This window comes from Styela clava, chromosome 4, assembly GCF_964204865.1.
Source record: "Styela clava chromosome 4, kaStyClav1.hap1.2, whole genome shotgun sequence".
Classification (NCBI taxonomy): Eukaryota; Metazoa; Chordata; class Ascidiacea; order Stolidobranchia; family Styelidae; genus Styela; species Styela clava.
In genome coordinates, this window is record NC_135253.1 from 11,967,452 (window position 1) to 11,995,338 (window position 27,887).

At 35.3% G+C, this 27,887-nt stretch overlaps 1 protein-coding gene and 2 long non-coding RNA genes across 4 annotated transcripts; 1 reads left to right on the forward strand and 2 right to left on the reverse strand.

Moving 5' to 3' along the window:
* Positions 1–238: 238 nt before the first annotated feature.
* LOC120325943 (TNF receptor-associated factor 3-like) lies at positions 239–27,841 on the reverse strand. 2 transcript variants are annotated; one of them, XM_078112073.1, is made up of 9 exons: positions 27,659–27,841; positions 8,149–8,213; positions 7,475–7,573; positions 6,921–7,079; positions 5,970–6,180; positions 5,504–5,589; positions 4,877–5,051; positions 3,852–3,934; positions 239–1,777 (listed from the first exon to the last, which is right to left on the reverse strand). In XM_078112073.1, the coding sequence occupies exons 1-9, from the start codon at positions 27,825–27,827 to the stop codon at positions 1,550–1,552; spliced, it is 1,275 nt and encodes a 424-aa protein (XP_077968199.1). In that variant the 5' UTR covers positions 27,828–27,841; the 3' UTR covers positions 239–1,549. The 2 variants fall into 2 exon arrangements, with proteins under 2 accessions (XP_077968199.1, XP_077968198.1); XM_078112072.1 differs by lacking the exon at positions 27,659–27,841 and adding an exon at positions 8,297–8,591.
* On the forward strand, positions 10,043–16,536 carry LOC144422181 (uncharacterized). The gene is made up of 4 exons (XR_013475178.1): positions 10,043–10,162; positions 10,365–10,461; positions 10,657–10,743; positions 16,207–16,536. It is a non-coding gene; the product is annotated as an uncharacterized LOC144422181 (long non-coding RNA).
* LOC144422182 (uncharacterized) lies at positions 11,611–16,242 on the reverse strand. The gene is made up of 3 exons (XR_013475179.1): positions 14,594–16,242; positions 13,987–14,058; positions 11,611–13,898 (listed from the first exon to the last, which is right to left on the reverse strand). It is a non-coding gene; the product is annotated as an uncharacterized LOC144422182 (long non-coding RNA).
* Positions 27,842–27,887: the final 46 nt, after the last annotated feature.

The window sequence follows — 27,887 nt, forward strand, 5'->3', positions numbered from 1 at the left end:
TTTTAAAAAAAATATAGAGCTCGTGAAATGATACTTTTTAACCGATACAACCGGTTGGTCAATTTGTTTCCGTACGCGTAGAAAAAATTGCTTGAAGACTTATTGGGTAATGTTTTGTCGATGCGCGATTCATCAAAATAGCACAAGTCAAATTTCTTAAGCCGCAGCGATCATTTGCAAACTCTTCCATTACATTCAACCTCTTCTGATAAGTATCTGTCATCACAAATTTCCCGTATACAGTTATCGAGATTCGATTCGAAATATAATTGTCAAAACAAATATAGATAGGACAAAAACAATATCGAAATTGCATGCTTACGACCATACGAATCGGTATTGCGATTCCGAATGAAACAGCGACCAATCATTGTTACATCACAAAATGAATGATTATGTGGTATTACTAATAAATATTAGCAATATGGGCCCATATAGTTTCGTTGCCTCATCCGTAAAGTATGAATACAATACATAAATGATTAAGCATATATACAAAATCTTGTTTCTTTTTAGTTTCATCTGGGCCGAAACCGTGCTGCTTCCGCAAACCGAACCGAAGACGCCTTCTCATCTCGTTTGAGTACAAATGAACTTATGAACATATGAAAAATTAAATCGTATATATTTAAGAGAATCGCAGAGGATATTCTACTGCAGTGGTTCCCAACTTTTTATTACTCGTTGTCCCCTTCCCGAGGGCCTTAGGACATGGGGGCCCCTGTTTATCATTCCAGCGGTATTTTTTGATTATTATATCATATTATATTCCTTCTCAACAAAGTGATAACACGATGTGAAATAACCTTATCAGGCAATGCCAATAAACTAAGAAGATCGGAGAGTGTTCTTATGAAGGATAAATGAAATCAGTTCTGCGCCAAGCATTGTGGTCCCCCTTAAACTGCTCCGCGGCTCCTCTGGGCCCCGTTTGGAAAACGATGTTCTACGATTTTTATTAGAATTAACAAAAAAATAATTTATGTTCACATGGATCAACTGACTGATTCAAACTACATTGATTGAATAAGGTCAACTTGAAAGACGGTCAAAAATAGATTTAACTTTCAATACTTTTCATTGCCGCGCTAACGAATCAATCTACAAACAACACAATTCCGACTTGGAAATATTCGATAATTTTGACCTACCATCGGACCGCAGTTACGGCGCAAACACGTCAACGGGCGCATTAACTTACGGTTCAACAATATTTTTCGAATCGAAAGGAAGAATATATGTCGCGTTTTTGCAAAAAAAATGAGACAAGAAACAAAATTCTATGATTGCAGATTTGAAAAAAAAAGTTATCGTTACAAATCTTGCCACAAAATAGTATGGATCAAAAATTTCGAAGCGTCTATATACAAGAAAGTTAACAGAATTTGAACTGCGCTTAGTCGCTGCCTCTTGATTCGAATTTTTCTGGCAGATTCCCGCTCCAACAAGCGTCAAGCCGAATAGCATTCTGTAAAAAGCCAATTTTGCTGATTCGAAAAATAGTGCGTTAAACCCGCGGAAACAGCACGATGCAATCGGCCCATTAAAGCTAAAAATTCTCCAAGTCCCCGGTATCCACCACGATGCGAAGAAAAATGGTGTCTTCCTTCACGTAGGTGCTGTTGTCGACCACTGTGTGAGAGACAAACAATGGACATCCGGATGCGATGTTCATGTCCGATGTTGGACGCTTGAACGAAGACGACGAAGGGTCCGGACGAAAAGTATCTGACAAATGTCGTCGATCTGGGCCCTGATCCAGCAGCATCAAAGTGACCTGCATATTTTGAAATAAAAGTTTCAAAGGTTAAAATCTTATTCCGGACATAATAATATTTATGCTGATAAATGTATTATTTTTGACGCTAGTTCGTGAACTAGTATTGAACAGTATTGAATAAGGGAAACATGCTTAGGAAAATAAACCTTTCTCACGCAATGTTAAGAAAATAGACCTGCCCGACGCGTACTTAATTAAATAATAGCGGATATACTGTCCAGTGTAACAATATACCGTACACAGGTTTACACCAGGCAACTCTGTCTCAAATTGGGTCAAAGTCATTTACGGACTGTACGATTCACGTCATATTTCGACAGTTGAAATGTATATAATTTACCGAATTGTTATTTTTATTGACATACAAAACTAAAAATCAGGTGTTTTGGAATACAACTCATAAATGACGAGTCGAGGCCTATAAATTTCTTAAAAAAACTGCTATTCTTATTTATTGACACACCGACTTCAAACGAATTTAGCTAAATACTTGCCACTTCCCACGACTACCATTTCCAAATCTTCTTTAATAGAAATGATAGCAAATTGAAGTCAATTTTCTAAGTGTTCGTCTGCCAAAACTAATCGATAAAGAGATTCCATGACGCCCATTTGAGATAAAAATTGTTCCCACAAATATGTTCAGGCATAAATAATAAACTGGACTCAGGTATAGGTTTTGCAACGCAAAAGATTGAAATCGCTTGCACGAACCAGATTAAACTAAATTAAAAGCTCGTTTCGCGGGCTCCACACCATTCAAAATTGGCTCTTGGTAAGGTTTCACTAATTCCCTTACTCATTTCTGCATGAAAAATTGGCCATCGACTTGAAAAAGGCTGAGTGTACTATTTATATTATATTGTTAATACTAATAATACTATTTTATGAATCGGTTTTTCTCGGCTATCAAATGAATCAATGAAGAAGTACTGCTCAGTATGGTACTTCTGGTATTTTTTTGTCCAACAATGCATAATCAAGATAAATGAACATATATTATTAAATATCCGCCGCGTTGGATAAACAACGAAGAAGTGTTCGATATTGGGAGTGCGTTATTTCGCCAACGCAAATACTTAAGTTTAGTTTCAAGAAACGAGCACGGGCTATGTGTGGCTTTCTACTAGAATTCAATCCCGATGCCTCAATAAGTTGCTTTTGACAAAACATATTGCTACTATTTATCGCAATCTTCTCGGAAAATCTGATTCATCGATCAATTTAGACAGGACTGTGTCATGTCATCCATGAAAGGCGTAACTAGTAAGATATAGCAAATCTATAATAAAAAAAGTACACGTTCGATGTAACCAGGGGAATCCCCAGGACCAGTCAAGAGGTAAAAGGCCAGCGGCATTATGAATGACGAAATTTCGAGAAGCTGTATTGATGGCAATATGGCGAACACAATTAAAATATTCGTATACTACTAATTTTTGATTGGTGACTAATATGGCAATATTATTATTATTTTGAGCAATATCTTTTATATATGAACAGAGATAAGATAAAACGGTAAAAAACATCCAATTAAAGTCAATCAAGCACAAGACACATTATGTGTTTCTACTGTCATGTTTTGCTCTTGATGAATTGCGGAAACTGGATCAATATAAGATTTATGTAAGGTTTTTCAAGATAATCCACTGACCAAGCATGAATGGATAAAATTTTACGCATTTCCAATTAGTTAAACAGACAAAAATTAGAATCTGCACTTACATTGAAATGTTGTAAGAGCCAGATAGTGTGGACTTAATTTTTACATTTTCATTACTGAATCATATTAAATTGTAAATACGAATTGAATACATGAATGAGTGCATCCGTCAACCTCTTTTCAAAGACAGGGATGACTTTTAAAACACGACAAACACGCCATGATATCAGATTGTCTGCCCAGGGGAATCACCGGGTTCCTGCGATGATAGTCCAGGTAGAACAGTCCAACAGTATGCCTTTATATTTATATCAACATACCACAAAATCTACCTAGACCCATTCCTGGTACTTCTACCTGGAAATACCACCTAAAATTTAGACGAGTAATAAAAAGCAACATACTGACCTTTTGTCTGAATGGCCATGGCAACAAAGCATCGTATTCGCCTTTCATCACCACAAAAAATAAAGATATATGGGTACCTTTGCCTAAATACAAAGTATGACATACAATCTTATTTTAAACTCGGTTAATAGGAGCCCTTCATAGAAATCTGATACCTAAACTAAATAGTAAAAAACCATTTGAGAGATTTGAAGCAAAGTGCTTGTAAATATGATTAGCTATCAGTTGGGGTTATGCAAGACTTAGCAGTACCTTTCCTTGCTCTATGCCTTTGTTTGAAGTATACGTGTAATGAAAGAATGCTGTGTCAAGAAGAAAAATGACTTACTATTTAATTAAGAAGTCAAGAAACTATCTACATAGTATTGAATATGATTACGTTAAGAGTATAACTTTAGGCTTATGGTTAGAGTCAGGGGTGCAGCCAGGATTTTAAAAAAATAGGAGGGGAGGGGGTTGAAATTACATGCTCGTTAGGAGACATATTTTTCAGTGTATAATCTGCATCACAAAATATTCAATCCATGTCAACTATAGGAATCTAAAATATCTAACAGTAAGGTCAGTCAAAAACGAATAATCAACAAATCCATTTCTAGACATATTAGAAAAATAATCCAATAAACGTTTAGCTTTCCTGTTTTATGTTTCTTATCTGCAATCTTAACATGCTATCACACTAGGCGGAGGCTAGATAAAACTAACTACAATAAAAATGCACATACTCGGATTCAAGTTCAGCGTATCTTCGAATGACCTAATGCCATGCTTTTTTAATATTTGCAGTAAAAATCAACACAAAGCATTATATGATTTATGGCTCTGAAATTTCATTTAGTATGGTAGTCTGATACAATACTATTGCTTAAAGTATTTCAACTCCGGGGTGAAGCAAGCTAAGCTATTTCTAAACATCTCTCTAATTTAATTAAGGAAAATGAAATTATTAAGATAATTTGTTTGACAAACATTAAGCCAGGGTAAGACAACATTTAATATGATAGAAATATACCAATTAGTCTCACCCATGCCATCTCCGTTTAAATAAATCCTTGTGCACATTTTGTATCCATATCTTGATGTATAAAAAGGTTGTGAATACAAGGATAATGTGCGACCCCTTTTCGCATCTTCTTTTCTGCGTTCATAATCCCTGATTCGCCAAACCAGGCATCCATTGTAACTGGTTGTTTCAAGCACCTAGATGAGACATTCATGAAGTCAAGCAGGTATACTTTGGTGACCAAGTTTATAGCGAGCCCCAAAATGGTGTAATGTATATCAACTCATGCCATTCATAAATATTTGATTCAATTCATAAAATATGTATTCAACTAGCAAATACAAATCAATGAATTGAGGAATACATTTTAAATTTCTTCTGTGGTGGTTTGTACAAAACAAATTTGAAAATTTTTCATATATTTCAAAATTACAATATTTCATTTGACAATGTAATTTATAATATATCATAAAACATATTTATTCATATTATTCATTTATTGGGAAGGTTCATGAAATCCATATTTAAAAATGCACATCCCTAAACAAGACTAAGTTTTTGAACAATATATACCATTTCCTGACCAAACCCTTTTTTCTTTCATTACTGAAGACCTTAAAAAGTATTAATTAGAAAAACTTTTTCCTACTTGAAATCTCAGGTCCATTTCAGCAATTCTAACATCATACATTCCCAATTGTCTTTCAAGAGCTTCCAACATTTGAGTGAGATTTTCTGAAAAAGATTAGATTAATTGAATTATTGAAAAAGTAGAATAAAAAACTATGCCGTTGAACCAAACAGAACAAGTCGACAAGACTTCAAAGAGATATTTACATTATATTACAGTGATTCGTAAGTATCAGGACTCAGAAGTAGGGACATTGAATTCATTAAAATTATTATTTACCTCTCATAAAATTTACAATGCTTACAATGATATCAAGATCTATTTCTTTTCCATACATAATAACTTTATTGTTGAATTGTTCCATTTACATAAAATTAGACATACCCATAGATATTTATATTTACGGTACAAATGTCTATTTTTCAATATAATCAAAAATATATCTCAACCAAATAATAACAATCTTTCCCAAGAATTCTTGTACCTGGTATATTGGCTGAAGAACTTCCTCCTCCAGTGCTTGATCCTCGATTTCTTTCAATTTCTGCTAAATTTTGTGTTATTGTTTGCACAGATGCTTTTAAGTCATTTATATCTCGTGTAAGACCATCAACTTTCGTTTTGATAGCATTGTCTTTTTCGGTCGTTTCTCGTTTCAATTTCGTATTATTGTCTGTTTGGACCGCAACAACTTTCTACACCATAAAAGATAAATTCAATCTCTTGATTAAATATGCATAATAAAGTACTAAAATATGCAGTATTGGTTATTTATTTATTATTTTTTGCATACTCAAAAATAATAAATAAATACCAATAGTACATATTTCCGTACTTTATTATGTTATTCACAGTCACATATATATAATATTCCAATGTAATTAGGAAATGAGTTGAAACATTAATATTCACGTCTTATTTCAAGTCCATATCATTCAATTCTTGTTGAAAGAATACTCTACTTAACTATTCACTAGTTGCCATCTTTGAGTTAGACACTAAATGTCATTTCATACACACGACAAAAAAAAATCAGTTTGTAGTGAAGAACATTTACAAAACACTAAATACGAGAAAAATTAATGCTTGGACATATTAAATACAAAGTAAACATGGAAATAATTGATACTTCTCCTTCGACAGTTGAGACAAATATGAATAACACATCACTCCAAGTCATAGCATTTAAAGAACAATGAATATCAGAAAACTAGCAAGGCTTTTTTCTTTCTCATGGCCCAATCTGTCTATTACATCTATCACCTCTTAAGAGGCTCCAAGAGGTTTATTATTACCAGCTCCTGGTCAGTTTGTTACCAGAAACAAAAGCAAACCCAGTATTTAAAAATTGATATGCACGAAGTACAATCATTAATTTTATGTTTATTTAATTTTTATTTAAGTTTATGACATCAACATTCATTAGGTTCACTACCTGCAATTGTGCTAGCCGTGTTTCAGTAGTTTTCAATTGTGTTTTCAGGGCATCAAAATCCTTACTCATTGTTTCAATTTGTTCTTTTCCAACACGACTACTGTTTCTTACCTCTTGAACCATACGTTGAAGAATCATAATTTGGTATTCCGTCGTTCCCTTTGAAGAAAACTATATTATTAAAAAACCAAAGACAACTAATTCGAATATGTGCAGAAATTATTTATTCATATCCCGCAGCAATTTTTTCGAATCCTGTTATAATTGTATTACAACAATAAAACATGCCATGTGTTGTTTTTCGCTACTGATATTAAAATTGCTATATTCTTGGCGTCAAAATAATGAAGATGATAATTCACTGGCACAGGGTAGAATTGAAGACATCAAATGAATAAGAGCGATTGACACTCATTGATTGTGTAAAACTAGCTGTACTAATGATAATTGTATAACAAGATAACACAATATATTCTTACAGCCAAATTGCAAAAAACCTAGGTTTTAACAAAATACACATTCTCATATATCAGTATATATTCATTAGAACAAACTTTAAATTGTTGAAACTCATCAGAAGGTGGACCAGATGATGTTGGAGGCACATCATTGTTATTTGTTGCTTGAGTGATACGATTAGATCCTGAAGGTTCCTATGTTAAAATATAAAACAAATTTTGATTACGCTATCGAAGTGCTTAATTTGTATGATACCGGTAACTGTTCTAGAGATATCTCTGTATCTGGACACAATATTTATATATATTATCAGGCGACAGAACAGTTCAATTAATTTTCTAAATAATGAAGATGACTTGGGATACTGTAGCTTGGTGTGAACATGACATTCTCATTTAGAGCTAAAACATACCGGTACTACACATTTGTGAGTGTCAGTTACATTATGGTGGTAGAAATAGAATAAATCATTGAAAGTTACTTTGATACCATCCAACCCAATACAACTGTACAAATGCCAAGTGAGGAAAGAATCAGTCTATGTGCGAGAGAACTGCTGAACTTTCGGTCCGAAAGTTCCCGTTTAGTACCGGTACTGGTCCTCCAGACAAACAAATTACCGGTACGGTACAGGGTTGGGGAAATGCGTTTACATTCTACCGTAAGCATATCGGTATAAAAGACATCTAACGATAATACCTCAAGCCAAATAATGTTTAAAGGTCAAAATGCCTAACGCTGAATATAACAAGAAGTTATTTGAACATACCATCTTGACAACACAGCACAGCAGTAAGAGGCAGGTCGGGCGAGTTGAAAGCAAGCTGACTTCGGCTGTACGAAAAATCAAATGAACATTAGTAACCTGTACCAATGGGTCACGTTCCACCGTGAGCCAATGTCGCAGTCTCACTCACTTCCATCGCAGACCGTTTCTGTTAACGGTAGGGTTTGCGGTATTTCCAGACAAACTGTGACTCGGTTACAATAGTTTTCGCTAGTTGCTTGCTTTTTAGAGACAATCCATAATTTAAACAATATCCGTTGGTGCCCCCAACCAAAACGAGGTGAAACATTTTTTTTGGTTATCAAATTCTTTGGTCCTAGAGCTTGGGTGCGTATTCTCGACTTGTGATCCGTGCCCTGTGAGGCCTCCGCCCCTATGATTTCGTGCTTTTTGTGATTACGGGGATGCATGCAACCTTGTTCGAAGCGACTTCCAATAAAAAAAAAACTCGAGTGGATAAAAATTAGTGGGAAAGAGACTAGAAGGGTATGAGAAGGTGTATGATTCTTTTCTCATTTTTATTCTGCGGTCCCGCCGTTGTTGGGTACCCGCCAAAATAACCTTTTCATACCTGTGCTTATTTTTGGCTCAAGGTGGATTGTAACCCTGGTTATAGGACAGCGATTCTCAAAAATAGCAAGCAAAAAAATTTTAATACTGTTATGCGAATACCGTAATATTTCTAGACTTACAAAATGTATCAACCTAAAATTCTCTTTTCGTTGTATTTATTGTTGTTGGTATTGTTTGATTTAATTCATCCCATATACCAAACTTTCATCCACAAAAATAAATTTGAAAATTTATTTGGTCAATTCCCCTATCCTGTTTCTGATCAGATTATTTCTGTATATACCGGTAATGTATATAGTTTATATATATATATATATATATCTAATACGGTAGTTAAGTAGACATACCGTGCTAAAAAAGCGACAGTTATGTAGACAGAAAAATTGGGTAGACATTTTCCTGTCCGCCCAATTGTTCCACGTTCCATAATTAAAACGTTCTGCGATTTGCTGAAATCTCTTTTTTCTGATAAAACAGTATTAAAAATAATATGTTCTTCCAGTATTTTTGAATTATCTGCATATTTTCGCCAACTTTAAGCGGACAGTAGCAGTGATGAGCTGGAAAAATTGTAACAACCGGAACGCACCTAATTCGCAAAAATGTAATATATTTACAACACGACGCGAACGTTTACATAAAGTTTTGTCTGGCTTAAGATAGAGCCGAAGAACTACAATGAAATATGAAAAAATTATCTGAACTTTGTCTGTGTAAAATTACAAGAATATTCATAGCGATTCAATACAAATGTTATCATTAAAAAGGTATGAGATGAATTTCCATTAGGTCAAAGGTCGGGGAAACATATATATTACACGTTACTGATGTACTAATATATAATTATTTGCGTGATGTGATGTAAAAAGAATTAGGAATTATGATATGACAAAACATAAATCAATAACTAGATTCACCAGAAGAATTGAACTTTTTGTAAAATAATTTTATTTTAACAACGGGAACGCAAATGCAATGGACCTTTCCCCGAGCATCGACTTCCTTGTTTACTTCGTGACATTGGCCAATCAGCAAGATGCAAAAAGTGACGTAACAATGCTCTCTTTTCGCATCCGCTCAGACACTTTTCTCACTCAGACAGATTTTTAAGCGTGGTCGTAAACATTACCTCGTTTCCGCGTTTGTGAACTCTATCCGTTAGTTTTCTGTTGTGTTTCGGAAACTTAAATATAAATCAGATAATTCAATGATCACTCTGTCTTCCTAGGAGTTTCAATTTAATTGCAGTAATGGAAAATTAGTGTACAAATAGCTGTGATAGACTAGGCTGAAATTCTTTACCAGTCTTTTGTGTCTGGTGTTTTCAATTACCCAGTGAGTTGAGGTCGAGTCATAATAACTTGAAATATGGTTTTCAACGTCACCGAGGAATGCAGCTGGAAATCATCACTCATAGGATAAGGTGATTAGTCATAACGATTTTTAATATTAGGGCCACTATATTTTTGGTGTTGAGATTTATTTGCAATCCAGATTATCAAAATATAGACTACTGATACTGTTATGCTTTTACTGGTCGTAGTTCTGACCTGACCATCAAAATAATGCTACGACTGGGTTTGCGTTTGTAAAAGTGTGTAATTCAGAAGGATTTCTAAATCTAGATGGCAATACAAACGAAGATTGTGAAAATTCAATGCATTCAATTTTCTCTCGAAACAGAAGGAGATACGAGAAGCGAGTGGTTGACGCCACTCAGTCTAGCTTTGTACAGCTTGTATAAATAAAATATCTAATACACCGCTTCATATTAGATTAGGATATTTTATTTTCGGAAAACAGTTTTGAAGAATTGCATTGCTAGCAATTTTGTTTTGTGATGTGCTATTTTACCATCATAGTTATTCTTATTTTACTCATCCAGTTATTTATTGGGCTGTATTTTTTGTTCACATGTAGGTGACTCTCCAACGAGATGGCCTACGTTTCAGAACTTGGCAGACGGAAATGCGGGTAGTGATTCGGAGAACGCTGTGCCAGGAGGTGACTAAATGAGTCTGCTATGCTTGTTTTTTATTAAATACGGTATCTAAAATTGATACCGATGAATGGTAATAAACCAAATCATAATATCACTTGTAGCCCATCACAAATAGCGCAGCTATCTACGAATAATTGTAGTGCATCCGTTTAGAAACTCTGGTTTATTCGAGTAATGATGCAATTCCTCATTTCAAACATTTCGTTTGTTCGATCAATCAAGAGTACCGTAATTCTGAGTTGGACCAATGACATTAAACAACATGATAGGCAACTCTGACGTCACTCCATAAGACTACAGGCAAAACATTGTATTTCATGATACGCTCCAATGCACATATTTCTCGTCGCCTTTCGCGTCCGTTTTCCGCTCGCTTTTGCTACTCGGCGTCTTTTTTACGTGTAGTACCTGCCTTTTTGCGCCTGTAACGAAACAAAACAATCTCTATATCTAAGAAGTTTTGCTTACTTGGAAAGCTGGAATAACAGGCAAGCTGTAAAGAGCAATTCTGGACATCATAGACGTTTTTTTTTATCAGAGAAGATTACAAACGCGATAGCGGAAAGATTTGTGTGGAACATTTTGCAGATAATGACAAAGTTCAAAGTTAGTAATTTTAATGTTTGCGCTTAATCATTGAAATTTCATTTAAAGAGGGTGTCATACAAAACTGTGCTGCGATACAATTCCATAACACAAAGTTTGCACCTATCGAACTTGCTTTTGTAGGTGAATTTATTAGACATATTTATTATTCAGTTAATCGTAGGTAACATTGCTGGTACATAATGCATCGTAGATAGGTTTGTTTAAATTGAGGAATTTAGCTCATAGCCCACTAATTAATATTATCTTCTATGCAGGAGGTTGCAGGGCTGAATTCAACTTGCAGCCTTACCGATCACCTGACGATGCTCATTTAGTTTGGCTCGAGCAAGTCTTCTTGAAATGCTTGTGTGGATGGAAACTACCTATATTTTTTGCCTTCCTCCGATTTTAGACAAATTTATTCTGAGGGATTTCGCATATAATTCTCACTGATTGTTGGCTGTTTATAATTCCTATTGATTGTGAATTCTGATTATAACAATGAGTTGAAAATTTTTTTACCTAATTTACTGGCACCTTTTTCTTGTCAATACTCCAAGCTGAGGTAATAAACATGACAATACATTTATGTCATCTGGAAGCAAAATATGCACACTAATTAACAGTTTGGCACATTGAGATAATACATCATGACAGAAAATACAAGTTAAAGATATGTATGACCATCACATGATAATTAAAATTAAAAAAAATTAATAGGGGCTGTGGAGTATGGAAAGTTCAAGACAAAGAAAAGAACAAATGTTCATAGCTCATGAACTCTCAATTTTGCCTCCATTGCTTTGTGAAGGCCAATATATTTCGAGTGGCTGAATTGGTTTACCTTTATGATAGCAACGATTTTGTATTTAATATAGCGAGATTATTTCAATTTAATTGAAGTGATATAATTTCCCAAAGCAATGCTTGAATCGTCTAGAATAGATCAGTGGTGTCAAACTCATGGGTTTTCGAGAGCCGCATTGCATTTTGAAAATTGTAAAAAGAGCCGCAAACAGTTTTTGATAATGTATACTTAAAAGATATTTTTAAGATAGTTTTAGTTTGTGACATATATTGTGATGCAACTAAACAGTTGGATTAAGTTTTATTATTTTCTTCAATTTCAAATGCAATTACATATTAATATTTGCATTCCACTATTATTGCAACATTTGCAAGTTACAGTATTTATTATAGAAAATCGTAAAATTCTATGTACAACCATCAAAATCATTTTTGAACAAGCTTTGAATAAGGAAAGAATAATACATACACTAAAAATAACTTAATCTAAATATATGAACCTAAAATTAACAAAAATACTACAGTATAAACTCAATGTTTTATTAATTACATTTGTCCTGGCGTTTGGCATCTTTTTTGTGTCACCAGCATACTAAGGCCAGTCTGAAATGATTTTATAGTACCAACTCTAACTAACGAGGCCACATGATCATGGATTTATCTGGATCTTTACGAATGTTTAATTAATTCCAGTAATGCAAAAAAGTTACTTTTATCATTTCATGTATAGATCAGTAAAAAAACAAATGACAGATTTTTTCGACAAGACATTTCGCACTACATTGCGTGGCATAGGATTGCTTGAATTATTATTGATATTGATTTTTAGTAACTAAGTCGTTGTATAATTATATTAATATACAAACACATGGAAATTTTCTGTTCGAAGTTGGTCTTCGAATTTGTCATATTGACTGCTGAGCTTATTGTGTTCTTTGATTGTATTGATGGAAATATGACAAATTAAACAATGTGCTTCAGAATTTTGTGAAAAGCAGAAATGTTACAACTCCCATTTTCTTCGAAAATGCCACCTTCTTCATGTACTTTGCGTTTAATTTAATTACTCAAGTGTTTTATTCAAGTATTCTTTTGCTAGCTTGATGTGTATTTTTAATTGGGTCAAAATGTGGACGAAAAAAATTAATATTCCAAAACTACTTTCAGTAAATTGTTTTCTGTGTGAATAATCAATTTCACTTTAGAAGGTTTGAAAAATCTATTACATGGTAGATAAAAAAAAAACTTCCAAAATACTATTACAATTATTGTTAAGCGTTCGAGGGCCGCACTGGAAGTTCTCTGGGGCCGCGAGTTTGAGATCCCTGGTCTAGATTGAAGTTGTTCAAAAAATATATGATAGTATTTTATCATGAATGATGATTATACCCCTTCCGGAATTTCTTCTATAGTACTACCAAAAGTTGATGAACCAAATATAACACAGGTGCAGTGAGGTACCCGTAATCCTCATTTCCAAAGCTGTTTTAAGTATGTCTGGCGTGTTTTGTGCCTTTTTACAAATAAGACCGCTTATGCAATCTTACGCTTTGGAATTTTTAGTTATTTTCCTCAAGCCCTGCAGGATGTGGGGGCCATACACAACTCTACCGGAGGGTCAAATGTCTTTGCATGCCTCCATAGGTTGTTTTTCTATTGCAAATTTCTATTTTCTATTTTCAATTGCATTATATTTCTTGGAATCACACTGTCACTGATATGTCGCCAGACTTCTGATATCTCCCCGTCTGCTATAGTTGTCCTGTGAATAAATAATAGGAAATTGAGATTAGACGAATAGTTGAAAGTTTTGCTTTATGTCGGCTTAATTTCTTGATTGATATACTTACTATTTCTGCTATTGCCTCTTGTGCTGCAAGAGTCTCACAATGCTTAGACAGGTTTGTCCACAACTTTCACATCTGAAGAAAGAGAGGAGATTTATTAATTTTCGTTAAGAATAAATAAAACAGTCTATATGATTCAGAATGGAAAAGCTAATAAATCCAATATCTCATGTTTTATTTAAAAAATATTTTACTGAATTTGGTATATAAACCAACTAATAAAAGGGTTTAGTCAGAAAATTACAAGCATTCGTGGCTCCAAATACTTGAGAAATCAGACTATACAATATAGACCGGTATGAGTGAAATGTTAGGTGAACTTGTTAACACTTTGATTCAATACGCAAATAAAAGTGAATGCGTAATAGTATGTTACAATGAGCAGCAATCAACAATGAGTATATATCCTCACTGATTAAAAAAATCTAACTGGAGGTGCATGAACTATTTGAAACCATAAGGGGTAAGTAAATATGTAATTTCGGCAAATGGGCAACTACGTACCGTACTGAATTAATAACTTCGTAGTATTTGACAAAGGCTGGCTTTCCCACATGTACTTAACAGTGCGATGCCCGGGTGTGATATACAAAAATAGTATTCACCTTACCTTTTACCGATTTCTTTTTACCCCAACTTTCAAAAATATCATTAAAATCGACAACAACTGTCAAAGCAGGCACGAACACCATTCGTGCTACGCCTTGAAAGCAGCACACATCCGCTCGTTTTCGTCTCGTCAAGTATGTGCATTGGAGCGTGTTATCGAATACGATCTTCGGACAAAAATGCCGGAGTTGCGCATCATGTTGTTTAATGTCATTGGTTGGACCAAAACACTGTGATGATGTTTTGTGACTTATGCATGTATTTATGACCAAAGTTTCAGATTAGTCAACAGACTATACCGCACCATCTTCAGAATCACTTTCAAGAGGCATTGTAAGTGATTACAAAGAAAACCATGAATAGGGAAAGGAAAAAGGCTGTAAATCAATTCCAAAAAAATCTTCTAAATAAACGCGAACCAGAAAAGAAACGACGAAAAAAAAAATAATTGCACGTCTTTGTATATCTTGCGAGAAGTTTATTGTAAAGCTTTAAGACAGTGGTTCTCAACCTTTTACTGACCGCTTACCACTTTACTGTTTTTTACTATGGCCGCGTACCACCGACAAAGCTCCTTTTTGGCGCTTGAAAAAGGCACAAGAAACATGCTATGTGTGTATTTTTATAATGTGACACTACATCCTTTGTGGCGTAACACGCAAAACGAACAAAATAATGCCCATATCGCTTCATTTAACGTGGGCAATAGCGGGCGAGGGCGATCTCTAAAGACAAAAACCGACAGCGCACCAGCGCTATAGACGTTTCCCCGACCATTGACCCCGGTAAAATTACTCTTATACTTTACTATTCAATCAATCAATCATTCGTTTATTTTGTCATCACAAAAAAACACGTTCAAACATAAAGTGACATAATGAATAAATTACAGTACTAATCATGTTTTTGCGTGACCGGAGTCGCGAGGGACCTAAGAAGGTCTTCAAGCAGCGACACCTACAGCGCTACAGGTTAGAATAAATATAATTAAATGAGGGATAAAATGAATAAATCCTGGGAATAAGTCACAACTGATACAATTACAGCGACATTCGAAATGTATGCGATTATGACACAGTAAAACAGAAAATGTAACTTTCACGAAATAATTACTAACAACTAATAAAAACGCGAGGAAAGCAAGATGAAAGCGCAGAAAAAATATAGGAAGGGCAAGTTTGGCGGAATATGCAACTAAAAGCAATATAAGGCAAACAGTAAATCGAAAATATTTACAGCAAATGCAATTTAGGAGACACTTACGAATTATTGATAAGGTCTAATGAGGAATACAAACAAACTATTACATCTATATAATGTACATAATAAAGAGGAAAAGATAAAACGGCCTGGTCATTGAAAATAATAGCGAACGTAGGTTAAGGGCAATAAGCTATCGCTCTCCACTCTCAACGATTTTTGAATCAACTATTAATGTAGCAGATACTCTCGGATTCCGACTCCTTGCACCTATTTTCGTTCGGGTTGATTGACGTTAGCCAGTGTAGGCCAGATCGTTACGGTAATAAAAAGTAAGCGATCTTAGTAGAAATTTCAATGGTTACCCGTACTGGTATAAAAGGAGAGATAATCACCGATATATTTATTTTTTAGGTCTCTTTCAAAAGTGCAATATGCTAGGGATCTAATGGTATTAGGTAAAGCGTTCCACAGTTTCACACCTATATATTTAATGGATTTCTGTGTTCTGCTCGAGGAGTACCTTGGGACATGGAATGAACCTGATGAAGCCGATCTGGTAGAGTAGGAATGGATATTACTCTGCTTCGTAAAAAATTCGGTGAATGCCATGGGAAGTTTGTCATCAAAGTACTGGTGCATGAGTTTCAATACCTCAAATTCATAAATATGACCAAGTTTAATTATTCCACATCTGTGGTATAAAGGATCTAGTCTAGACCGAAATGGTGCGTTACATATGGATCGAACTGCTTTGTTTTGTAAAACCTCCAATCTTCGAAGGAGAGTAGTCGATGCGTTACCCTATGATATGATACCATACTGTAGATATGACTGGAAAAAAGAAAAATAGACCATTCGAAGGGCTGGCATGGTAAGAAATTTTCTAAGTTTGTATAACATACCAGTTGCACTTGCCAGCTCTCCAGCAACATAGTTAATATGAGTGGCCCATTTCATTTGATCATCAATGTGGATGCCAGGGTATTTAAATGAGTTCACATTTTCGAGTAGAGATCCATTAATGCTAATCTCAAGTCGAATTTTATTTTTACGATTATTTTTGTGGCTAATCAATAGGCATTTAGATTTTTCGACATTAATCGTGAGTTTATTGTTAGTCATCCAAGTTGAAATTTTATCCATTTCAGAGTTCATACCCAATTCCAAATCACTTGGAGAAGCTGAACTTCCAAACAATCCGGTATCATCAGCAAAGAGTTTGACAAGCAAGTTAGTGGCGTGCGGAAGATCATTGACGAAAAGGAGGAACATTAATGGGCCAATTATCGAACCCTGTGGAATTCCACATTGTACAGTTGCAAGCTCGGAGCAACTTGATCCGATTTTTACACACTGCTGGCGATAACTCAGATAGCTCTGGAAAAATTTGAAACTTTATGCTTATTCTGAGAGTGTTTTGGCGTGTTGGCGCATATAAACTGGTTTACGTGTTTAAAACCATAATTTTTATTAAAATTAATCAACCATGCGCCGTTGCAGCACATTTGAGATATACTTTGTGTAATGTTTCTCAATATGATTTCAGAATTTTCTTTCTATTGTTGTATGCCACACTCAAATGACCGAATAGGTGGACATTTGGAATATATTTTGTGCAATGTTTCTCAATATGATTTCAGAGTTTTCATTTTAATTGTTGTTTGCCACACTCAGGTGGTCGGATAGGTGGACCTTTGAGATATATTTCGTGTAATGTTTCTCAATATGATTTAAGAATTTTTTTTCTATTGTTGTATGCCACACTTAAATGGCCGAATAGGTGGACATTTGGAATATATTTTGTGCAATGTTTCTCAATATGATTTCAGAGTTTTCATTTTAATTGTTGTGTGCCACACTCAGGTGGTCGGATAGGTGGACATTTGAGATATATTTCGTGTAATGTTTCTCAATATGATTTAAGAATTTTCTTTCTATTCTTGTATATGCCACACTTAGGTGGTCGGATAAGTGGACATTCAAGATATATTTCGTGTAATGTTTGTCAATATGATTTGAGAATTTTCTTTCAATTGTTGTATGCCACCCTTAGGTGGTCGGATAAGTGGACATTTGAGATATATTTTGTGTAATGTTTCTCAATAGGGTTGGTGTTCATTTTTCAATTACATGCCACATTTGAGTGACCGGATAGATGAACATTTGAAATCCAATTTGTGTGATGTTTGTCTCCATTAGTGACATACCAGAATTCCTATTTACAATTATTTGTATAACTTGAAAGGCCAGATTGGTGGACATTTGAGATAAAGTTTGTGTGATATTTTTTCAATATTATTGTCATTTCCGAATTTCATTCTGCGGTTACCTTCTGCGTATATATAATTTTTTTTTATTGTTTCTCAATATTATTAGCACTTTCATATTTTATTTTATTATTATATACCACACTTCCTTTTCAAAATAATATTTCACACTTTAGCAATCAGATTGGTGATACGTTTGAAATATATTTTGTGTATTGTTTCTCAATATGTATAGCATTTCAAAATTTTGTTTTTCAATTATATGTCACGCTTAATAACTAGCCATATAGATGTGCGGGTTTTTGGGATATATTTTGCGCAATGTTTATCAATATTATTGGAATGCCATAATTTTGACTTGGTATTGATATCTTGACACTCACAACATAGCATCTGTTTAATCCATATGTTGCACCCTAGGGTTGGAACAGGCGAACATTTGTGATATGCTTTGTGTATTTCTCAGTTTCCAATATATAACACGTTCGGATCAATTTGTTTCGATTTATCTACCTCCATGTTGCATTTCGAGTATTTTTCGACATGGAAGATTATTTCCAACACCAAACACAGTGCATCTCCCTTGACCGAAAGGCTGAACATTGAAAAAAGAAATGCTATTCTTTGTGATAAATATTGCTAAATGGTTCGAATCCATCGGAAATTAAAGCGAGGTCATTACGCTTTAAAATGCGTATTAATAAAAGCAACATCATTTATGTAGACATCCAGGGCGACATAATAGGCTAAAACATTTGGTGGTCTGAATTAAGTGGACGAATTAGGCGGACAAAAATTTTATATCTGTTATCGAGAGGATTGTGTTGACTCTTTTCTCCGTAGTTGTCAACGGCTCTCGCGCTCTCCAAGCACGTATTTAAAATCAATAATTCGGACACAGGAACGACGTCCGCTTAAGTACTGCAATTATGGCAGGTCCGTTTAACTGCCGTAATAGAGTTATATATATATACTGAGAGTTCATATTGTAACAGAATCCGTTTCAATCTATTTATTCAAGTATTTGAATTGGGTGATAACTGACTCAGATAACCGTACCGTATATGGTCGTATCGTTATTATCACCCAATTCAAATACTCGACCAAAAGTAGCGTATACCCGGTATATGTAACGATCAATCTTTCCTTATTTATTTGATAATAATGTCACGGGACATTTAACACCAATTGTGACGCCACCTATATGTCACGTGACAGGAGCCCAAGTTTGGAGGCGCAGTTCTTATCACTTCATATGGCAGCTCTTTCCACGAACAAACCGCGACAGCTCTTGTCATGGTTTTATAGCGCTATTCAGTAATCAGTATTAACGGTATATTCACAAGTGAATGTACCAGATTTTAATTGATCATGCGGAATTATATCTACCCAAACCCTAACCCTAACCTAGGGTTGCCATACCGTTAGGGTTAAATTTTTCGTCCGGGTAGAATTTAGGAAATGCTCAAATGTCCGGAATACAGAACAGAACAATACAGAACATTGTTATTTCGTATCGTGCGCATATTTTTTACTACAAGGTCATGAAAATAGTTATGCACTGTCAGGAATTTTGCTTTTTCAAATATGGTGATCCTACCCTAACCCCAAATCCATCAAAACTGTATTCACAAGAAAAACGTTCCAACTTACCCAATATTTGTCACCATCTTTACGGCCCACCTGCCGCGGTTACGGCAGCAAAATTTTACCTGCCATTAGCTATGAATATTTCATCAACCACCCCTACTAGCATTAACATCCAGGAGTCGTATCTTCACTGAATGAATCAATACAGCAAGTAAAATTACAGTTATCCTCAATCAACGTCATCAAAGAAAAAGTTGGAAAGATAAAGTCTTGATTGCAAAAAAAATCGATGATTTGAGTGCCAATTACAATGAACTCAACACCCTTACAGCCAAAAACAGCAAAAGAATTCGCCAACTGGAACGTATTAAAGAAGAACTCGAAGAGGAGATTGATATTCTTACAAAACGACCAAGAGCGAAGGTCTCTCTCACATATACCGAGAATCGGTATTCACAAAAGTTCTTTAACGCGCTGAAGAGCTCGCTGACTAACGAGGACAATCTTCGCCTCGTTAACAGTTCTGATTGCTCTCAGCAGTGATTCAAATTAAAATGAGCTCGTTGAGACGTTAGCCTACTTCGTAGAAATTGGCATAGTATCAAAAGGCCTTACTCGGGTAAACGTGTATGTAGTCTAGTGCCGTAAACTTAGCTGTGGAATATCTGCCGCATTTACAGATTAAACTAGGTTTGAGATTCAGAGATTGTTCAGTTGTTGAAGTCATTGTTTTTTGTTTATTCTAGCATTGGCCTACAGTATCATAAACACAGATTCACAAATGGCTACCTATATTGAAGCTTGCAGAAGAAAAGCCCCAACAATCTCTCCATGTCGTATCCGAAAAAAAATCCGCTAGATGCAAGTGAAAGGATCTTAGGGAGGTCTATATGCTCAATGAAAAATATGGAATCTCAACAAGCTTTGGCAACTCACTGATTTTATTGTCTGTTACACAAGTAGTTCACAATATGTAATTTGTTTCGTGGCAATAAATCTCTCTCTCTGTAACTTCAACATTTATTCCATGTAGCTTATCCGTCAGTCTATAGACGCCACTGGCCACTGCTATATGAACAAAATTTCAAAACGCAGGGAAGCAGAGAAAGCCGATAGGTTACCGCGAAGGCGAAACACGCTCAACCGTGAGCGGCGACAACTGATACCGTGCGTAAGATTTTGAGAGAACTCTAGTGACCGTGCGTCAAGGGCTTACGAGGTCTTTGGTGAATCGCATTTAACGAGATTTTGCTATCACGATTCTGAGAGACACAGTTACGAGATCGTGAACCCGCCCTTTTACCAAGTTTAGCGAATGTTACATAACCTGAGTTCAGGATGTGCGCCATCTTGGTGCGCATACTTCAGGAGGTCCAAGAATATTGTGAGAATAATATCATGAAAGTAGCATCTCGACTCATATATCACTGCAACCATTCGACATCTCAAATTGCCACCGGATGTCGAAAGCTAACAAGAAAAAAACCTCCACCAATTATTGTCCAATTTGTTAAAAGGAAAACCAGGTATCAAATTTTGAAAAACCGTCACCATCTTAGATCAGCCAACTTTCATGAAGATTTTCCATAATTCTCAAGATCCACCAGATTATTCGTTGTCTAAAACCTCAGCGACCACAATAAGGACCTATTATTCAAAGCAAAATATCTCAAAAATAAGTGCGGATACAAATATCTATGGACGCACAATGGAAAAGTACTAATAAGAAAGAATATAATGACTGCTACCATCCCCATTGTTACTGATGCTGACCTTTCATTTATCAAGTAGGTCACTTAAACATAATTTATGCACTTTACAATGTATTCTTAGAAAATGATATGTTTTTCTAAATATGGCTACTTGTCTTATATCATATTGCAATTATCTTTTTTTCTTAAATGTCCAATTCTAGTAACTCTCGATTAGCTTTTGCTAGTGATGTCACAATGCGCAACAATACAGAAGTTCATATTATTTAAAGTCTATCCAATCTTTATCTGATTTTCCATGTGAATATTTGATCCATACAAAAAAATATTGATGACTTGATAACTGTTTTAACCAATTTTCTATCTCCTCCCCATATAGTAGCAATAAGCGAGTCAAAATTATCATGTGACTTTGTTTCCAATATTAATATGGATGAGTATAGTTTGATACACATGCCTTCTACCACCAAAGCCGTTGGTGCTGGTGCTTTTATCCGTGACGACCGTACCTATACTGAAATTTCAATTTATAATCTTAATCACTCGAACTGTGAGAATTTATGGTTCGAAATCCCTTTGGCCAGTATAGACAATAAATTAATCGTGGGTGTGATGTATAGACACCCTCGAAATGATGTTCCTTATTTTATTTTACTGATTTGTTTCAAACTTCTCCTGCTAAATTGGCAAATAAACAATTTTTGATAATTCTAGATTTTAACATCAACTTACTCATGTTGCATTGCTCATATTGCAAACTATGTCAATATGCTTATTTCACACAATGCAATATCCCTAATCACTAACACAACTGGAGTTAGACGTACATCAGCAACACTCCTTGATCACATATATACAAATATTACAAACCTAAAAATCAATTCCTACATCGTTCTGCCAGACATCACAGACCATTTTCCGATCATGTGTTGCCTAAGTGACATCAAACCATCATCATACCCAAACAATCGCAGAATATCAAGGGACATGTCAACATTCTCAACTGATTGCTTTCGTAGTGATGCAGAGGTAATTTTTGATAATCAATTTGCTAGAATTAATTTAAACGTCCAAAAAAACTTTAATAGTGTATTTGACGACTTCATAAAATCATTTATTCACCTAGTCCTAATTAATTGCTATCCCCCACTTTGACCCCTCTCTCAGCCAGGGGCGGACACCCGGGGGGGCGAGGGGGGGCGGTCGCCCCCCCAATAATTTCGCAAAAAAATTTAATACATGCCTCACAAAATTATCATCTCCGAAAAGTGCGATAGTCAAGCGCAATTAAACGGTTAATAGTTACCGATATTATAACTGTTTTCTTACAATAATGCGCGCCCGCACGGGTAATACTCCGTCTTCAAACGCACCGCCGATCACGCGCCACGGTTTTGCACAACTAATTCATTTTTGTACAATTTAATATGATTTTCTCATTGTCAAAATCTTTCAATAGCGTTATTGTTGGCATTTGCGAAAGAAGTGAAAGAGGCAAACTGTGTTTCATTACAACAAGTAATTATTATCGCTAAAAAATTAACTAGATCTAAGGTTGTTATAAACAATTTTCACCGCGGGACGTATCTTTTTACGTTATGGATTTCGTGCAAGGCCCAGCATAATTTGCGGGCAAAGATCAAAGCATTTACTATGTCGAAAAGTTGAAAAGCGGCAATATAAAATACTAAAAATAAAACTGCAAACAATATAAGTTTTGAGGCCCGCGACAGTCTAAAAACGCTTTTCTAGGCATCGAAAATCGCAAAATTTCGTGTGCCAACGGCACAAATTATGTTTGCTTGACCTTTAAAAATATTTCGTCACTAAAATCGAAACACGGTCAATTGTGAGCGGGATTTGCCTTTTTATCCATTACTTTTAAATTGACGTCGAAAATTTTCGTGTTAACATTAAACAAAGCTGAGAACGCGACTTTTCCACGGTTTGTGATGATATATAAGATAATTCAAGTATATTCGATCACTTTTTGTATTTATTTATGTATTTTTATTGTACTGAAATAACCTTTACTACGTGAGAATTGACAGAAAATTTACGGATTTTTCGAAAGGTTTTATCTTTAAAAATATTCGGAGTGACAACATTGCGATTGAGCGGAGCCAGTGTGACAAGTACATCTCAAATTCATCGAATGCGCAAAATAGCAAAAATACGGATCAAAACAATATATAAACGGGCAGTTTACAACACATTTTTATGTCCGCGGATTGCCGTCGTGTTTTAGAGTGGCCCTTGTTTTGTCGACTCAAACGCAGTTTAAATTGAAGACAATTAAATTAATAAATCAAGACATTTTGAATATGCCCGTATCGGTCTTTGATTGATTACTTTGCACAAGTGAAAAATCATTTTTCGTTGATGAAGTCGGCTCTTTTAACAAGTGGCGTAATCGCGGCGATTGTTCCGCGTAGATTTCGAGGCGGTGAATTTGTATTTTTGATTTACTAGTATACTTTATAATTATTTTCATTGTATGAATTAAATTGTACTATATGGGATTTTATATCAGATATCCAGATTTTTGTAACGACGATAACGAGTTCGGAAGATTGCAAAAATACGTATCAAAATTAAATACATCAGGCAGCTTATTTCATATTTTTATGTCCACATATCGCCGTGGTACTTTAGTTTAGTAATATTTTTATTTTGACGTAAGATGTCGCAACCGCGAGTTACGTTGCACACAATTTAATATATAAGGACATTTTAGAATCTCGTGGCTGTCATGGATCGACAGAAAAATCATAATACGCTTAAATAGGCGGCTCTTTTATTGAGCGCGTAATCGCGGTGCTTGTTGCAGACGGCAGTGGGAAGTTCCGACTTTTGACCCCGCCTTTTTTTTTAAATCCTGGCTGCGCGCCTGAACTTGTGCCTGTTTATTTTCGTATTAAATTATAAATAAAAACCCTGCAAAGTCATTGCGTGAATCCTGAATGTTATTTCGAGTTCAAATGATGATTTAATAAATCGGCAATAATGGCAATTCTACTAGTCAAATGATAATTCCTTGGTAAAATTTAGGAAAAAAATTCGCACAATAGCTTGTTACTTTGTTTTGCATTTCTAATTTTACAAAACGGCGTTAGTGCGCTTTATGCAGAACTAGGAATTGAAACAATAACCTAATACGACTCCTCAAATTTGGTATTTTCTGTATGTTAGCAATTCTCGCGGAATTCAAGAAATTGGTTCAGTGACGCGCAAGTTCCGTGTCCGAGCAAAGCAGCCTAGGTAATCGATATATGAGTAGCCAAATGACATGCTAATACTTAGAGAATGACATCGACAGATTATTGTTACATGACGATACACGGCGCGGTGTTTTTCGGTAGGCGATCCAAGTTCGCCCCCCCAAAATTATGGAAAGTGTCCGCCCCTGCTCTCAGCGTCAGAAAAGGTTACGATCAAAACCAAGGTTAACCAAGGGGGTAAATGCTTGTATTCGACAAAAAAATAAAATGTTCAAAACTCACTTTTAGAATGTAAGGTAACAGTTTCCAGAGCTCTTACTTTAAACACGAATGCAAAAAAAGAAATTGAAGCAAAAAATTGATGAAATTAATACTGAAAACGGTTGTATAACTAGAGATGAACTTTTAATTGCAACAGAATTTAACAAATACTTGGGTACTACTCAACAATTGGGTCCAGCCTGTCAGATAAGTTTTCCAATGATACAGCTAACTTCAAACCTTTTCCTCGCAATCGTGTGAGCCAATCCATCTTTTTCAGCTTATAAACAGCGAATGAAATTTTAATCGAGATACAAAATTTCAACGACAGGAAGGCCGTAGGCCAAGACAACATCCCAGCGCGCTTCATCAAATTAGTTGCGGATATAATTGCACAATGTCTCTCAAGATTCTTCAATTCCTCACTGTTACTTGGAATCTTTCCATCATCTTTCAAAACCGCTCTGGGTATTCCTATTTTTAAATTCGGCAATAAAAAATTAGTTTCAAATTATAGACCAATATCGATCCTCTCAGCAATTGATAAAATATTTGAGCGCTTGCTACAGAAGACTCACAACTTTTTTAACTAAATATGTATGATGATGTAATAAATAAATATCAATTCGGTTTTCAGAGCAATTATTCTACATCACATGCCATTTTAGATACAGTATCATATGTCAATGATAAATGGGAAAGATAAGAGTATGTTGGTGCAACTCCTCTATATCTAAAGAAGGCTTTCGATACTGTGAATCATGACATCCTGATTTCCAAATTGAGGCATTATGGTGTACGGGAGATTGCGAGCAAACTCATTTCTAGTTATCTGAATAATAGATCTCAATATGTTCAAGTAGGATCATACTGTTCTTCTCCCTCACCAGTGACTCACAGAGTTCCTCAAGGTAGGCTAGTTGTTTGGGTCCTCTTCTTTTCATAGTATATATTAACGACACAACTTATCGCCCTTCATTATTTTCCAAATTGTTCGCTGATGATACCAATCTCCCTGACAGCGACAAATCTTGTGTAGCTCGTCAATTGAGAGTGAACACTGAAATTGCAAAAGTGTCAAATTGGATGAGAGCCAATAAACTAACACTAAACATCGACAAATCAAAAACTATGTTAACATTTCCACACCAATGCAAATCTAAAAATGTTTTGGAAATTCAAATTGATAATAAAAAAACTAGAAAATGATATTTCTTTAAATATCGTGGATAGCAAAATGAAGTGATATATTCACTTGTCCAACCTGGCTGTAAATTATCCAAGTCGGTTGGTTGGAATACTATACAAGCTTAGAAGATATACATCGCTCACCACCGTACACATGATTTACTATTCCTTATTTTAAAGCCATATCCAGTATGGCATAATTGCTTGGGGTTCAGCTGATAAAACCCTTTTATATCGCATTGAAATTATTCAGAACCGAGCAATTTCTGCTGCCAGTTATGTTTCACGACTTAGTCCTGTAGTCCTATTTATCACAACCTTCAAATTATAATGCACCAACACCACTGCAAAAACTCTTCTGCCTCCACCAACTTTTTTTTAAAACAGAGCAATGTTCACTTTTATTAGATGCAGTCTTCTGTCAGGTGCTCGTATTGCGTAAATCGCTTCAGCACCAAACTGACTAAAAACTCCATCAAATTCTTTGGTGTTAAATTGTGGAATAAGCTCCTTAATAACATTTGACCCAGTAATTATATGTCCTACATACATGCAATGAAAAGCCTATATCTTGATGCCTATAGACCTAGTTGTCATTGATTTGAAAACATTACCTTCTGTTGCTTTCTATATACATCCATTTTTTTGAAAGTTGTCATTGGCTTTTGTCTGCATATTGTGTCCTGGTATTTCTTTACTATTGACTATATTTTCTGCTTAATTTTCGTCGCTGACTAGATGACTCTTGAGTCTTTTCGCGGCCCCGCTTCAAGTGCAACAAGCCGATATCCGTTTGTCATTTTGTTACATTATATAATAATATTATTTATTCATTTTTCATACCGCGCATTGTTTTTGCATGACGAGAATAAATACCTGAATCCCAAACAATTGACGTTTCCCCGACCCTTGTCTCACTTTCATCATCATCATCGTGTCCCCCGCTACCGGTATCAATTCGACAGTCCTTCCCTTTGTAACGTGTTTTCCATCCATATACGGTGCACTGAGTACAAAAGACCAACAGACCACGAAATTTGAAAGCATAAATGCCAAGATGGCGGCGATCAAATGATCCCGCGCCGAGACGTTGCAAAACGAGAGAAAAGATCGTTCCATATTATTCCAGTTCAGCGGTCGCAACAAGAAAACGAGAGAAATAGATTGCTTGATTTCGGGCGATCGTCTGTGCGTTTTGGACGACTATCCCGGTGCCAGATCTCTTTCGTCCGAATGCATTTCGAAGGGTACCGTGAATTTGATCTGGGTTTGGACACAATTTACATTGTTGATAGAATAAAACACGGATCCAACGATCGTTCATTTATATCGAAATCGTATTGTTTGTTATTAGCGTTTTGAGCAACTAATTCAGTGTTGGGTGTAAGGCCGCAAACCCCTAGTCCCGAAGCCTCACTGGAGGACCAAGTCCTCTTCCCAACACTGATGCATAGAGCATGCGCTATCCTAGGGTTGAAAGGTTTTAGAATTTCGTTCGCTTTCCTTACTTTGTAAAGTTATTCTAACGTGCGTGAATTACAATTGTTCGCCAGTAGGGCCACGTCACTGGTGCAGTCCAAGCAAAAACGAAAAGATGGTCCGAACCTCGCTGTATTCAACATACCTGTTTTTATTTCAATCAAAGGTCCTGTTGATTTGAATGGCATCGACGGTGTTATATGCATATGTAGTACCTTCAGCAGTAGGATCATTACCGGTACCATCCAGACGTCATTGTAGATGGAATTCTCGAACACAAATACAACAATTCTAACAACTATTACACATACCATAGTGTAATTTTAAGATTAAATAGTAAAAAAAAATAGAAATACGTAGCTAAATAACTTTTC

Coding starts and splice junctions, on each gene's coding strand:
- LOC120325943 (XM_078112072.1), bottom strand. CDS start 8,576: ATGCATCCCCGTAATCACAAAAAGCACGAAATCATAGGGGCGGAGGCC. Junction 5,052..5,503: donor AAATGGACCTGAGATTTCAA/GTAGGAAAAAGT, acceptor TGTCTCATCTAG/GTGCTTGAAACAACCAGTTA. Junction 1,778..3,851: donor CATGGCCATTCAGACAAAAG/GTCAGTATGTTG, acceptor CAAAATATGCAG/GTCACTTTGATGCTGCTGGA.